This window comes from Crinia signifera, chromosome 3, assembly GCF_055691185.1.
Source record: "Crinia signifera chromosome 3, ASM5569118v1, whole genome shotgun sequence".
Taxonomy (NCBI): Eukaryota; Metazoa; Chordata; class Amphibia; order Anura; family Myobatrachidae; genus Crinia; species Crinia signifera.
In genome coordinates, this window is record NC_139219.1 from 27,680,826 (window position 1) to 27,696,301 (window position 15,476).

General features: G+C 49.8%; 1 protein-coding gene across 1 annotated transcript; it reads left to right on the forward strand.

Annotated features, from left to right (window-relative positions):
* Positions 1-2,578: 2,578 nt before the first annotated feature.
* On the forward strand, positions 2,579-9,962 carry CIAO2B (cytosolic iron-sulfur assembly component 2B). The gene is made up of 5 exons (XM_083175518.1): positions 2,579-2,779; positions 6,531-6,610; positions 7,271-7,396; positions 7,843-7,888; positions 9,676-9,962. Exons 1-5 carry the CDS (start codon positions 2,644-2,646, stop codon positions 9,771-9,773), a joined length of 486 nt encoding a protein of 161 aa, XP_083031644.1. The 5' UTR covers positions 2,579-2,643; the 3' UTR covers positions 9,774-9,962.
* Positions 9,963-15,476: the final 5,514 nt, after the last annotated feature.

A 15,476-nucleotide genomic window follows, 5' to 3' on the forward strand; every position in this document is an offset into this window, starting at 1 on the left:
ATCTATATTACCACATATTTGTCCTAAATTGCCGTGTTCTGTTATTCATTATTTTCTTGCTAATGCTCATCTATGTACTGTTAGGCGCTGCGGAACCCTTGTGGCACCATGTAAACGATAATAACTATTATTATTGATTAGATTCCTATTAACCTATGGGGAGGCCAAAAAATTGCTTGTTGAAGAGACACAATGGATTATCAGACTAGGCACCATTAAACCTAATGGCTTGAATGATAAAATGAATTGGAAGAGCCTGTAGGCTGTCCTCTTCTCCAGAAGAATCCTTAAGGCTCCCATACACTAGTCCGAATTGTCCTAAGGACAAGTCGGACCAGTTTGCCATTGAGAGCCCCCCACGGCAGCTTTCCGGCAGGCTCGCTTACAATTTGGCTCTTGATGTGCCATTTTTACATGCAATAGATCACATGCTGGCACACACCTACAGATCGGACCAACACATTGTGGGTGCTAAAGAGCACCCGCGTTGTGCCACTGATGGGTCCGATCCAATGAATTTAATGCGCAGCCTGTCCGACCTCTCCGCTCCGACCCAATGCGCACGGGACCGCGCATCGGGTCGGAGGTAATGTCAAACATCCAATTTGGGCCGATTTCTCGAAAAATGGGCCCAAATTGGACAAGTGTATGGGCACCTTTAGAGTATCTGTGAAAATAAAATGGTACTTATGTATTATCTGGGCTCCTATGTTAAATGCACCCCATTTTTTCATACCCCTACTATCCAACTACGCATGGAGTTGATTTTATATAGTGTGGCAAGCGCAGCGAGCCACCGTGCCCAAAGCGTGGCGAGCGCAGTGAGCCCCGCGAGGGGATGCGGTCTCGTAAGAAAAACGGGAGCCCAGATATTACATAAGTACCAATAAAATTATATTCACCAACTCTTCTGGGGAGATCGCATCCTCTTCAGTCCATAGTAGGTATCTGTGGGTATTATAAAAAAAAAAAAAAAAAAAAAGGGTCTCGCTCCACCGGACTGAGGAGCAGCAATTGTGTTTACACTTGCAGCTCCTCCCCCCCAAGACTGAGGGATTCCCTGGAGATGTAATTCACTGGGTCCTCCGTCAGCCAATCAGGACCGAGCTCTGAGGGAGCTCTGCAGGTGATTGGCTATGCGCCGCTCCAATGACACCTATGTTATGAGTTTAAAATGGGCATATATAGGTGGCTCCTACCATAGACGCCCATGTTAAATCTGTAACTGTTACAGGTTTTTCGTATTTTTTGGTGCCATATGTTAGAGAGGTGCCTGTGGACACTGTGTATGTGCACACTGCACAGTGTCCCCTCGCATGGCTCGCTGGGCTCGCCATGTGAGGGCACAGTGCCTCGCTATGCTTAGCACACTATTATACTCCTACTCTATATCTACTTAAATAGTAGAGGAGGAACCAAATGGACTGGCACCAAAAAAAAGGCAAAAAACTGTCGACCTTGCTACTGCTGACCAGGTTCCTGTCGATTCTTGCTTCCCGTCGACCCAGCGTCACTGCAAACCTGGTCGACAACGTATAGACATGGTATTGTCGGCCTCAGCTGCGTCAATCCGCCATCTGGATACATACCTCCCAACTGTCCCGCTTTCTGCAGGAATGTCCTGTTTTGGGGGGATTTTCCCGCATCCCACCCGGGGCCGGCAGTGTCTCACAGTGGGGAGGGGGGCACATTTGGGAGTCTACCCTGTCACCCGGTGAACAGATGTTGTGCGCATGCGTACAGCTTATATTCCCGCAAGCAGAGAGACTGGGGACTGGCCAGCAGCTTGCGGAGATGCTAGCCATGCCCCCACAGCGGCAAAAACAATGTGCGTGGTCTCACGGGAATGATGCAATATGTAGGTCACACCCCCTAATTTTGGGCACACGCCTTCGGCCCGCACAAATGTCCCGCCTTCTCTTCAAAGTTGGGAGGTATGTGGATACCACGTGTCAGATGGTCTGGAATCTGTGACAGTTTTTTGCAGCAACACACTAAGCAGGAATCCTATGGGATATACTAGAAACCTTAACTTGGTAGCACCTCTCATTATGTTTAAAAATATGGTGTGCAGTCCAGTCCGCCCCTCTTTCCCCATCCTATGGGATAGTGTCACCTAAAGATGGTAAAATGTTCTGCCCCGCCAACCTTTGCCAAATTAAAACTGAGCACAACTAGTCACATATACTAAAGATCACTTCATTGGAGTATCAATAACTGAAATATACACATTTGCAGCAATATCATCAATATAACAATATGATGTTTTCAATACTCATAAAGAAAGTGCTAACTAGATCTTTTGAACTTCAAGACGCCAGAGTCAAATATGGCGGATAGTTACTTGTGCCCTTACCTGTGAGGTTGTGTTATTACTTCCGCCCGTACCTGGGCGGGGTCAGGTGGCCGTCACGAATGGGCGGGGCTCACCACACGCCAATCACAGGGCCGAAGTCTGCCTCCCTGTGTGTTCCGCTTGTTAAACAATTGTAGTACCTCCTCCACACCGCGTTCCTATTTGTTGTGTAAAATGCAGATCAGATCAAGGCTGGCCACTCGGAGGGGACGGGGGTGGACGGGAGGCGTGTCACGTGATGGGAGGCAATAGCGGCAGCCTGCGCGGTGGTTGCCGGGAGAGTGGCCATGGTGTTGGGTAGCAGCAGTCAGCAGCTGGAGAACGCAAACCCGCTCATCTACCAGCGCAGCGGGGAGCGGCTGGTGACGGCCCAGGACGAGGATGAGGAGCAGCACGACAGGATCGACGACAGAGAGATCTTCGATATCCTTACTCGGTGCCACACTCTCTGCCGAGGGCCACTCAGCTGAGTGCTCCTCACTAATGCCCACTCTGCTGAGTGTCCCTAGCTGGTGCCGACTCAGTTGAGTGTCCCTAGCTGGTGCCGACTCAGTTGAGTGTCCCAGCTGGTGCCGACTCAGTTGAGTACCCCAGCTGGTGCCTACTTTACTGAGTACAACTCACTAGTGCCCATCACTGATTCCCATGCTGCTGAGTGCCACTCTGATACCTACTCTGCTAAGTGACCCTAGCTGGTGCCCACTCTGCTGCGTGCCTGTTGCTGGTGCCTAATCTGCTGCGTGCCTGTTGCTGGTGCCCGCTCAGTAGAGTGTCCCTAGTTGGTGCCTACTCTACTGAGTACCACTCACTAGTGCTCATCACTGATTCCCATGCTGCTGAGAGCCACTCTGATGCCTACTCTGCTGAGTGGGGGGAGGGCCACGACTGCATGATGCCACAGGCAGCCGCTGGGACCCAAAACATGGCAGGCCTTGCAGCTAGGGGGTCACTGGTGAGTGCTTCGCTGTGTAGGAAGTGCTTATACTTTAGTGTTGTGCCCACATCATTTTGTGGGTGCATCAGAGTGTGGGACCTGGCGTGCGGGCCGACCTGTGCTTGGCGGCACCTGCTTGCAGCCTAGCTCCGGCAGTTGTAGTTGAACAAATCCTCGCTAAACTAGACCTCATTCTGAGTCAGGCACTATAAGAAAATTCGGAAGTTGCTATGGTACTTGTGTACTTTCACGGCTCCCATCGCATGCCATATGTAGTGGCATGCGATGCGATTTCCCCGTGTTTTTATGCATTTTTGCATTTTGGTACGCGTCCTAAGACCTTTTCATACCCCCACTATCCACGTCGGCGTGGAGCTGAGAATAGAAAGTGTGGCGAGCGCAGCGAGGCGAGCGGACACTGATACCTGTGAAGCCCGCGAGGGGATACGGATACCTGTGAAGGTATCCGCGTCCGCTCGCCGCGCTTCGGGCTCGCTGCGCTTTGCCACACTTTCTATTCTCAACTCCACGCCGACGTGGATAGTGGGGGTATGAAAAGGTCGTAGGAAGCGTACCGCCGCCCCTTGCGGCCTCGCTGCGCTCGCCACGCTTCGGGTTGGCGTTGATAGTGGGGGTGGTACAGTGTGAAAAATAACATTTGGGGTGCATTTTACATGATGTCAACTCATGTCCATAATTTCTGTGAAAAATGACATCGCATCGCATCAGATCGCATGCGATGCGATTTTATAAAAAATGCATAAAAACACGGGAAGATCGCATCGCATGCCACTACATATGGCCATGCCATTGACATCATGTAAAATGCATCCCAAATGTAATTTTTCACACTGTACCACCCCCACTATCAACGCCAACCCTCGCGGCCTCGCAGCGAGGCCGTGAGGGGTGGGGGTACGCGTCCTACGACCTTTTCATACCCCCACTATCCACGTCGGCATAGAGTTGAGAATAGAAAGTGTGGCGAGCGCAGCGAGCCCGAAGCGTGGTGAGCGGATGCGGATACCTTCACAGGTATCCGTATCCCCTCGCGGGCTTCACAGGTATCAGTGTCCCCTCGCTGCGCTCGCCACACTTTCTATTCTCAGCTCCACGCCGACGTGGATAGTGGGGGTATGAAAGGGTCGTAGGACGCGTACCGCTGCGCTCGCCACGCTTCGGGTTGGCGTTGATAGTGGGGGTGGTACAGTGTGAAAAAATGACATTTGGGGTGCATTTTACATGATGTCAACTCATGTCCATAATGTCTGTGAAAAATGACATCGCATCGCATGCGATCTCATGCGATGCGATTTTTCCGTGTATGATGCACATCGTGGGAGCCGTGAAAGTACACAAGTACCGTTGCTATGATGTGAATTAGACTCACAAATCAGGGGATAGTATTATAAGCACAGCGCTGGGTGTCAGTCATGCTCCGTGGTGCAGAAATACTGTGTGAATGACAACACCTCTATATGATGGCGAAGAGGAACAGATCTGTTGACAATGTTGGGTTATTATAGTTGTATTTCCTCTTGCAGTCTTCCCCTATAGGGTCCCCGGTTGCAGGCTTCCCCCTATGGTGTCCCTGGTCAGGGCCGCCAATAGGGGGGTGCTGTGGGTACAGCTGTCCCAGGCCTCAGCCTCTGGAAGGACCCGGGCAGCTCATTTTACCCACTGCAACCCCCCCCCTGACTGCCTGCACTGTGCTGTCTGCGCTGCGCTCGGTGAACTGAACGAAGCACAGGCTTCTTCAATGCAGGCTGCATAAAATGCTGCACTGGCTTTTGAGCCAATAAGAGCTTGTGTACAGTTAGCCAATAAGAGCTCTGATTGGCTCACCAGCGGCCAATTTTAATTGGCCGCCTGTGTCCTGCATTGAACAAGTCTTGGGGACCTGTTGCGTTCAGCAGGAGGGGATGAGGGAGCAGGAGTCAGGCAGTAAGTGAAGGGAGAGGGGGAAGGGGAGGGCTGGACTAGAAATCAGTCCCGGGCCCCAAAACTCCTAATGGCAGCCCTGTCCCTGGTTGCAGCCTTCTGCCCCCTATAGTATCCTCTGGTTGCAGGCTTCCCTCTGTGGCGTCCCCGGTTGTAGGCTTCCGTCCCGATAGTATCCCCCAGTTGCAGGCTTCCCTCTGTGGCGTCTCTGGTTGCAGCCTTCTGCCTCCTATAGTATCCTCTGGTTGCAGGCTTCCCCCTGTGGCATCCCCGGTTGTAGCCTTACACCCCTATAGTATCCTCTGGTTGCAGGCTTCCCTCTGTGGCGTCCCCGGTTGTAGCCTTACACCCCTATAGTATCCTCTGGTTGCAGGCTTCCCTCTGTGGCGTCCCCGGTTGTAGCCTTACACCCCTATAGTATCCTCTGGTTGCAGGCTTCCCTCTGTGGCGTCCCCGGTTGTAGCCTTACACCCCTATAGTATCCTCTGGTTGCAGGCTTCCCTCTGTGGCATCTCCGGATGTAGCCTTCCACCCAATAGTATGCCCTGGTTACAGGCTTCCCCCTGTGGTGTCCCGGGTTGCAGCCTTCCAGCCCCCTATAGTATTCCCTGTGGCGTTCCTGATTGTAGCCTTCCGCCCCTGTAGTATCCCCCAGTTGCAGGCTTGCCCCTGTGGCGTCCCTGGTTGCAGCTTTCCGCCCCCCTATAGTATTCCCCCGTTTGCAGGCTTGTCCCTGTGGCACCCTGGTTGCAGCCTTCCGCCCCCTATAGTATTCCCTGGTTGCAGGCTTCCCCCTGTGGCATCCCTGGTTGTAGCCTTACACCCCTACAGTATCCCCCAGTTGCAGGATTCCCCCTGTGGCATCCCCGGTTGTAGCCTTACACCCCTATAGTATCCCCCGGTTGCAGGCTTCCCCCTGTGGCATCCCCAGTTGCAGGCTTCCCCCTGTGGCATCCCCGGTTGTAGCCTTACACCTCTGTGGCATCCCCGGTTGTAGCCTTACACCCCTATAGTATCCCCTGGTTGCAGGCTTCCCCCTGTGGCATCCCCGGTTGTAGCCCTACACCCCTGTGGCATCCCTGGTTGTAGCCTTACACCCCTATAGTATCCCCCGGTTGCAGGCTTCCCCTTGTGGCATCCCTGGTTGCAGCCTTCCCCTATAGTGCATGTAATGACAATGTTAGATTACACTGAATGCTGAGAGCCCTGCTACACAGCCGTATTCCCAGTATCATCGCCAGGGACAGCGCTGTGTTTTTTTTTTATATCGGAACAATTTACTTTTCCTTAATGTGTTACATCTCATCCGTTCCATCAATGACCCGGAGCATCCACTTAGCCTGGAGGAGCTGAATGTAGTGGAGGAGATCCGAGTGAAGGTATATTTCTGTATGTCCCTGATGGCGCAGCATGTCATGTTGTAGCATTATAAATAACCATTAAGTATGCTACGTAATCACCTAGTGAATAGCTATGAGCTCCCGTCTTGCTGGGGATTGGGAGACTATACACACACAGCCTGATTCAGAGGTGTACATACACACCGTCACAGCTGTATGTAAGTATGCCTCTGGGATGCCATTTTCATACAATGACGCAGTCATGCGATTCGCAGCAAGAAAGATGTCTGAAACATTTGTACTATGTAAGGGGTCATCGTCACGCCTCCAAAATGGCCGCCTGCATTTGAGTCTCCACACCCTAGTTACCTCCCCCAGACTGTCATCCACGTTGTGAATATATCCTCTCTACACCACTGCAAGATCATCTGGAGACATGTGTGGTACGACATTTGTAGACCACCGCGAATTGCAATGACTATGAAAAAACCCGGCTTGCGTCCATCTTTGAATCAGGCCCTGAGTATGTTTGGTCATAGGAACATGGTGCATCCATCAGTACAGCTACTGTGTGTGCATAGTCTTGGTGCTAACTGCTGGCACTATTCTGTTTCCTATTGTCGGGTGACTATAGCAGCGCTCGTGTGCATGCACTTACTGGGACAGAAGGCCTGACGGTGTCCATTTTGTTTAACGCAGGTCAATGATGATGAGAGCACAGTGTCCGTAGAGTTCACTCCCACAATCCCGCACTGCAGCATGGCCACGCTGATCGGACTGTCCATCAAAGTCAAGCTGTTGCGTTCTCTGCCTCAAAGGTTTAAGGTGAGTGGCGGGATATTAGATCTTGTGCCGGTGTGTTACTGCTATTGGTGTAATGTATATTTCTGAAATACATCAACCTCTTAACTGATCTTGCTCAGTTCTCACATGTCAGAAGCCAACTACCCTACCAGAACATACAGATGCTGTGATGCTGCATTGCTAACCACTGTGCCACCATGCTGCCATTATGGTATTGGTTAGCTTTTAGATTAGGGGTACTCCAATATGCAGCCATCTGCTGCAGTACTACACATCCCAGCATGCCCTGCCACAGTTTTTCATGCACTAATAGGAAAACTGTGGCAGTACATGCTTGGAGGTGTAGTTCCACCGAACGTAGAAGCTTGCTATTAGACTACATTTTCCATCTGTATCTCTTGGTCTTCTGTATGATGTATCCTATTGGCTATTCCATTTAATGTCTGTTCTTGTTTTTTCTCGTCCAGGTGGATGTCCATATTACCCCTGGTACACATGCCTCGGAACATGCAGGTGAGGGTCCAGCAATACCCGTCAAGTGTGCACTTTGTCTCCCCCTGTGTGATGTGACACATGGCACATTACTGCCAACTGTGCCCATTCTTTTACTTCTAAAATGTTGGTGGCCTACTAGAAAGTGGATATAGTCTTGCCTGAAATGGGCGTGGCCTACTGGATAGAGGATATAGCCTTGGCTGAAATGGGAGTGGCCAACTGGATAGAGGATATAGCCTTGGCTGAAATGGGAGTGGCCAACTGGATAGAGGATATAGCAATACCTGAAATGGATGTGGCCTACTGGATAGAGGATATAGCCTTGTCTGAAATGGGAGTGGTCAACTGGATAGAAGGTATAGCATTGCCTGAAATGTATGTGGCCTACTGGATAGAGGATATAGCCTTGTCTGAAATGGGAGTGGTCAACTGGATAGAAGGTATAGCATTGCCTGAAATGGGTGTGGCCTACTGGATAGAGATTATAGTATTGCCTGAAATGGGTGTGGCCTACTAGGACCCACAAGTACACTGTGCTGAGTAACATGATCTATGGCGCCTGTATATCTGTGTGTGTGTGACAGAGTTGCTGCTGCAGCTGCTACATTGTAGCACTTTGTGTACAGACTCAGATATATATATATATCACATTACTCAGCACAATCTCCTTGAAACAATGTGTACCCAGCCGATATGAGGGACTGACATTGGGATCGGGGTAGACATTCAGCGATGTTAATGAAGGATGGAGCGATCGCTGTTCCCTCCTTAATTAGCCTACATGGTGTTTCTAGTGTTTCAGTTGTGATGTGTAGCCTGTGAAACCTGCTGACATCACTAGCTAGTCACTTTGTGTTGTAACTAAGACACATTTTTCGCAAAAAAGATTCCATACACTCAGTGGCGTAACAATAGCCCCAGCAGAAACCGCAGTGACGGGGAGGCGCTGTGTAAGTGTGGGTGCCAGGGGGTCTGCGGAGCTATTGTAATGCCGCTGCCGCGTCTTTGCTGTGGCCGGGACCCACAGATTTAGTTGTCTGCGGTCCCGTTTCCCCTCCTGGCTTCTGCTATGAAAATGGACAATCACAAAATGTCTGCCCCCATACAGCAGACGGTTTTTGAGGATGCTAGAGGAGGCGGCGGCCTTTTCTAGCATCCTCAAAAACGGTCTGCTGTATGGGGGTAGACATTTTGTGATGCTCCGTTTTCATAACCGCAGAAACCAGGAGGGGAGCCGGGACCGCAGACAAGATCTGCGGGTCCTTGCTACAGAAGCGGCGCACAGAGGGATAAGGCATGGGGGGGGCGCAAATCTGGTAGTTACGCCACTGCATACACTAGAAGTCTCCCGCGACCAGCGGCTGTGTGGCGCGACTACAGCAAAGATACAAGACATGGCAATGGAGTCGCTGTGTTCTGGCTGCAGCTGTGGGGTTGGTGGACTTGGGGGCAACAAATCATTGTAAGAATATTTCCATTGTCCAGAGTCACCGGTTTGGTTCGATGGAAAAAAAAATCATGAAAAACGCATGTCGGCTGTTTTCATATTGCTTGTGTCATCCTTTTGACCCTGTTTACTGCTGACCTAGTGACCACATACCCTCTGGGCAGAATGCGGAGCTGCTAATGGCAACGGATCACACATTTTAGGGGGGGGGGGGGGGTGGTGGAATGAAACGAATCCACACAGTGAAATGCGTGGTAGCACTTAGCTATAACGATCTGCGATGGTTGCAGCTAAGTCATCAGTGTTACCAGTGTAATGGGAATATCCTATCGATGATCATTTCTGTGTCTCCCTACAGTGAATAAACAGCTGGCTGACAAGGAACGCGTCGCGGCTGCCCTGGAGAATTCCCATTTGCTGGAAGTGGTGAACCAATGCCTGTCTGCAAGGTCCTAGACTCATCCTGTATCTGCAAACACTGTCTGCTTCTGGGTCCCAAACCCTAACTGTTTACAAGAGCTTGCTGCATTGATGTCTGTGATGCACAGGAGCTGTCACACCTGCTGTGTTGTGTTATGTCGTCACCTGTAACTATAACTGATTTGTATAATAAAAGTGCATTTTCTAATGCTCCTTTTTGCTTTGGCCAAGGTCACTGGGTCACAGTCTGTACCATTGCAATAACCATGGGTAATAAACCACAGATTTCTGCTAGAGTTGTAGACTGTATAATAAGGTCTGCTGTGTTGATGGGGCATGGTTGGCACAGTGGTTAGCATTGCAATCTGTGCACTCAAGTCCTGATGTGACCGATGCTCTTTATGTGTGTGTAAATGTGATAGGGAATATAGAGTGTAAGCACCACTGGGGCAGGGGCTGATGTGACCGTATACACTCTCTGTAATGTGTGTACATGTGATAGGGAATATAGAGTGTAAGCACCACTGGGGCAGGGGCTGATGTGACTGATACGCCCTCTGTAATGTGTGTGTGTGTGTGTGTGTGTGTGCGTGTACATGTGATATGGAATATAGAGTGTAAGCACCACTGGGGCAGGGGCTGATGTGACCGTATACACTCTCTGTAATGTGTGTACATGTGATAGGGAATATAGAGTGTAAGCACCACTGGGGCAGGGGCTGGTGTGACTGATACGCTCTCTGTAATGTATGTACATGTGATAGGGAATATAGAGTGTAAGCACCACTGGGGCAGGGGCTGATGTGACTGATACTCTCTCTGTAATGTGTGTACATGTGATAGGGAATATAGAGTGTAAGCACCACTGGGGCAGGGGCTGATGTGACTGATACGCTCTCTGTAATGTGTGTGTACATGTGATAGGGAATATAGAGTGTAAGCACCACTGGGGCAGGGGCTGATGTGACTGATACGCTCTCTGTAATGTGTGTACATGTGATAGGGAATATGGAGTGTAAGCACCACTGGGGCAGGGGCTGATGTGACTGATACGCTCTCTGTAATGTGTGTGCATGTGATAGGGAATATAGAGTGTAAGCACCACTGGGGCAGGGGCTGATACGCTCTCTGTAATGTGTGTGTGTGTGTGTGTGTGTACATGTGATAGGGAATATACAGTGTTAAGGTGCCCATACACACACCGATCCCGGCGTGTGTTCTGGGCTAAAATAGCATCGCATTGCATGCGTTGTGCATGCAATGCGATGAAAAGCAAGTACAGAAAGTATGTGCAGCACATACTTTTTGTACTGTGCGATGAGATGCCGCGGGAGCGCGCACTTCAAAGCACAGATCGCACCGCCGGGATCGGTGCGTGTATGGGCACCTTAAGCACCACTGGGGCAGGGGCTGATGTGACTGATACGCTCTCTGTAATGTGTGTATGTGTGATAGGGAATATAGAGTGTAAGCACCACTGGAGCAGGGACTGATGTGACTGGTACGCTTTCTGTAATGTGTGTGTACGTGTGATAGGGAATATAGAGTGTAAGCACCACTGGGGCAGGGACTGATGTGATTGGTACGCTCTCTGTAATGTGTGTGTACATGTGATAGGGAATATACTGTAGAGTGTAAGCACCACTGGGGCAGCGACTGATACGCTCTGTAATGTGTGTGTACAGTACGTGTGATAGGGAGCACCACTGGGGTAGGGGCTGATGTGTCTGATACGTTCTCTGTAATGTGTGTATGTGTGATAGGGAATATAGAGTGTAAGCACCACTGGGGCAGGGACTGATGTGACTGGTACGCTTTCTGTAATGTGTGTGTACATGTGATAGGGACTATAGAGTGTAAGCACCACTGGGGCAGGGACTGATGTGACTGGTACACTCTCTGTAATGTGTGTACATGTGATAGGGAATATAGAGTGTAAGCACCACTGGGGCAGGGACTGATGTGACTGATACGCTTTCTGTAATGTGTGTGTACATGTGATAGGAAATATAGAGTGTAATCACCACTGGTAGCTGCTGGCGAGGCCAACTTACCACTCTTGCATGTGAATCTAGCAGTGTATAGACTTATTGCAGTTTTCTCTGTAACTGGACACATAAGTACACACAACCTTAGTATCAGCCCAGCAGGTGGCGCTGTTTGACAACAAGTGTTGAGTTTTGGCTGGGACCAGAGGCTGCCTGCAACAGTAACCTAATGCACTAAATATGGGTTAACGTGACATGGAAAGCGGCAGACATCATCCAGCCTCTCGTTATTTCCTAAGTGATTTCTATTGAGCACAATCATTATACAAGGTTAATTTATGAATGAGTTGGAAGTACAGAATCCTCTGCTGCTCCACTCTCCGCTTGCACCAATTTCAGTGCAATTTACAATCACGTTCCAATCTGGGCTGCAGGACCGGATTCAGATGGACCAGTAACTTCATACTACGTAGCCGCGGAACCCCGCGTCAGGTGCATTGATGTAGCAGCTCTGATAATAAGTGACGGGGTCTGTAATTTCTAATTGCCGCAAATTGTTGCGATAAGAAATATATATTAGGGTCCGAACCCCAATAATTGGCACATATGTCCCTTAATGCTTATATACGGAGAGGTATGAGGAATACAAGTATCATATCTGGATATAGCAGAAATGACAAAGAACAGAATTCAGCTGTAGCATAAAATTAGTGTAAAACAATTGTATCGGGAGCTTGGACAAATACCCAAATGACTTCAACGAATGCAAACCCATCCCTGTAAACTAATGTCCAAACTATGGCCCCCCAGCTGTTGTGGAACTACAGGTCCCATAATGCTTTGCCACAGATTAGCATACCTCCCAACTGTCACGATTACAGCGAGACAGTCCCGATTTTCGGGTCCTGTCCCGCTGTCACACCCGCAGCAGGCATTGTCCCGCTGCGGGGGTGGCAGTTGGGAGACCTCCCCAATCTAATAGAATAGACGCTGTGCGTATGCGCACAGCATCTATTCTCGTATGAAAATTAGGTCGCGGCTAATTAGCATAAGCCGCGCCCTCATTTGCATACGCCCCGCCCCCTTTTCGGGCGCTCACAGAAGTTGGGAGGTATGCATTTGCTATTCGGGAGTGCTATGGCAAACTATGGTAAGGCATGCTGCATACCCTCCAACATCTGAGGGGAAGAATTCGGTACACAATAGGAAAGGGGGCGTGACCATTGGGAAAGGGGGCGTGGTAAAGCCTCCTTTCATATACATGTAACTGTAAAGTTCGTGCAGCCTGGCTGAGCACCCTGCCCCACGGCACAGCACCTGATGCAGCTGAGCTCATTTCACATGGTGGCTTGGTGGCATATTAAATAAGTATATTTAATATACGTTTAATAAATAAGTATATTTAATATACTTATTTAATATGCCAGCAGCCCACCGTGTAACATGAGGTCAGGCATCACACCACTGTGGACAGTTAGTACAAGTTACAGCCAGAGCCACACTTGCTGCACTTTAACTTACAGTGTGTGTTGGCAGCTGAGTGGCAGCAGGCTCCGACCTCCGATGGCATCGCCGGCGGCCGTGCAAGATGGATCGCCCACAGTGTATCCGTTGAGCGCCGGGGCTGGCCACCGCACCCCTCACTCAGCAGCAGTTGATTCGCGCCGGCCTTTCCCAGGGTGCGCGGTGCCGGCGCGCGACGTCATGACGCGCGGCACCGCGCATTGCACTATTGGGAAGGAACGTGTGAGCAGGGGGAGGAAAGGGGAGAGCTCAGCCGGCGCAGTCCGTCGGTCCAGGACTCCAGTCCAGGCAGGACATGGAGCAGGGGAAAGGAAATGTTTACACTAATGTGAGTCTGACCGGCGCCGCTGAAAATGCGGTACATTCGGTACACTTGCAATTTGCCGGTACAGACTGTTAAAAAACGGTACTGTACCGGCAAATTCGGTACTGTTGGAGGGTATGATGCTGGGATATGTAGTTTCACAACAGCTGGAGGGCCATAGTTTGGACATGCCTTTTATTTATTTATTTATTATTCTTGATTGAGGATTACGCTATTGGCTGGCATAGAAAAACAAATGACCACAGCAAAAACCAATGGAAAGCATAAAGTCTTCCTGTATTCTCCGCTATGCGTTCCATTATGCATTCCAAATGCCGATCCCGGAAACTGACGCCGCTTCCGCTACCAACCAGGAAGTAGCTGCAATTTACCGCTATGTCGGAGAAGATCCTCCAACGCCACTTTCACTATGGCTAGATTGAAACACCGGATCCGTACGGATTGGTAGGCAATCTGGATTGATCCGGTCCTGCTTTTATTTTATGGTATAAGGGGTATAAAAACACTCATTGTATCTTCCTCCTCCACACCTTGTAAAAGGGCCAGATTGGGCCCGAAATGCGTTGGTACTGAGGAGAAACATCACCTTGTCTCTGAACCCAGATGAGCTAAGGTGGTTTCTTGGGGGTCTGCGATAGAAGGATACCATCTGCCTGTTTATATCACTGTATTTGTTTTTTGGATTACTGGAATAATTTTTTTTACTCATGACTTTGCCTGGATTTGAGATACTTCACTGATGGTCCGTGCATCTCGGAATAAAGAAACCTTTGAGTGAAAATAGAGCACCATTCTCCAGTGAGCCATTATTTCGCAGCAGCACGGGATGACCTTAAAGATACCTTTATATGCATATAGGGCCTGACACACAGGTCAGTCCATAGGCGTTTCTTACCAATTAAAAATTGTCCGGTGGAACTGCCATTGACCTGCTTTTCCCTGTGTTGTTATTTTTGTGTGTGTGGCTACTCACCTGTGGAGAATATCCATTCGATGAGAGAGGAACAGCACCACGTCTACAATTCGAGACAGCGCACCAGTCTCCTGTGTTTGCACTTCTACATTCATTACGTGGCCAATGAGTCACCCGTTCCCCCAGTTGTTCCCCCAGTTGTTCCCCAGACTCAGTGGCTCCGGGATCCTGTCTGGCCTATCTCACCACTCTGCAACTTCTGGTTTCCCAGGCAAGGTTTTAGCTGGTGCCCTTGTTCTTTGTCTATTATCGTACATAGGGGTTATTCAAACCTGTTCGCTGCAGCCCGAATTTGCTCCCCCGGCCGATGAGAGGGGTTTGCATATGCGCACATGCACACCCCTGGAGTGAACGCCTTTAGCGAGTTTCACACTCGCCGGTGTGTGTTCGCACACTGATGGGTAGGAAGGGGGCACTTGCTGTGGTTCGCCCAAAAAAACAGGCAGCACGCGCATGGAAAGGCAGGGCAGTCACCTGTGAATACCAACATTTGAATACCAACGGCGCGCATGCCCGGTTTCTGATATGGGTGCCCAACATTTGAATTCCCCCCATAGAGGTTTACAGTTTATGTATCAGCAGGAATGTAACTAATACAATTGGGATGACTGGAACAGTGGAGAAGTCTTACGTGTGCAGTAGTTCCAGTTATGAAGTGTAGGTGGCGCTGTTCTGTCATGTTAAACATAAAACAAACATTTACAATAAGTGGAGTGAGGTGCCATGCGTCTACACCCCTGGGTCAACATGGATCACACCGGGGAATCATTTCCCAGTGTGTCTAGTTCAGTATTTGTGCCACGTGGAAGGGAATAATGAGGGTAATCCCTTTGTAATGTGTGTTTCCTATGGCTGAGGTATTCTTGCTGTTATCTCAGAGAGCTTAAGTTGGCCACACACAACTGGCAGATTATTGTAACGTTTGGCAC

Coding starts and splice junctions, on each gene's coding strand:
- CIAO2B (XM_083175518.1), top strand. CDS start 2,644: ATGGTGTTGGGTAGCAGCAGTCAGCAGCTGGAGAACGCAAACCCGCTC. Junction 2,780..6,530: donor CGACGACAGAGAGATCTTCG/ATATCCTTACTC, acceptor TTAATGTGTTAC/ATCTCATCCGTTCCATCAAT. Junction 6,611..7,270: donor TGGAGGAGATCCGAGTGAAG/GTATATTTCTGT, acceptor TGTTTAACGCAG/GTCAATGATGATGAGAGCAC.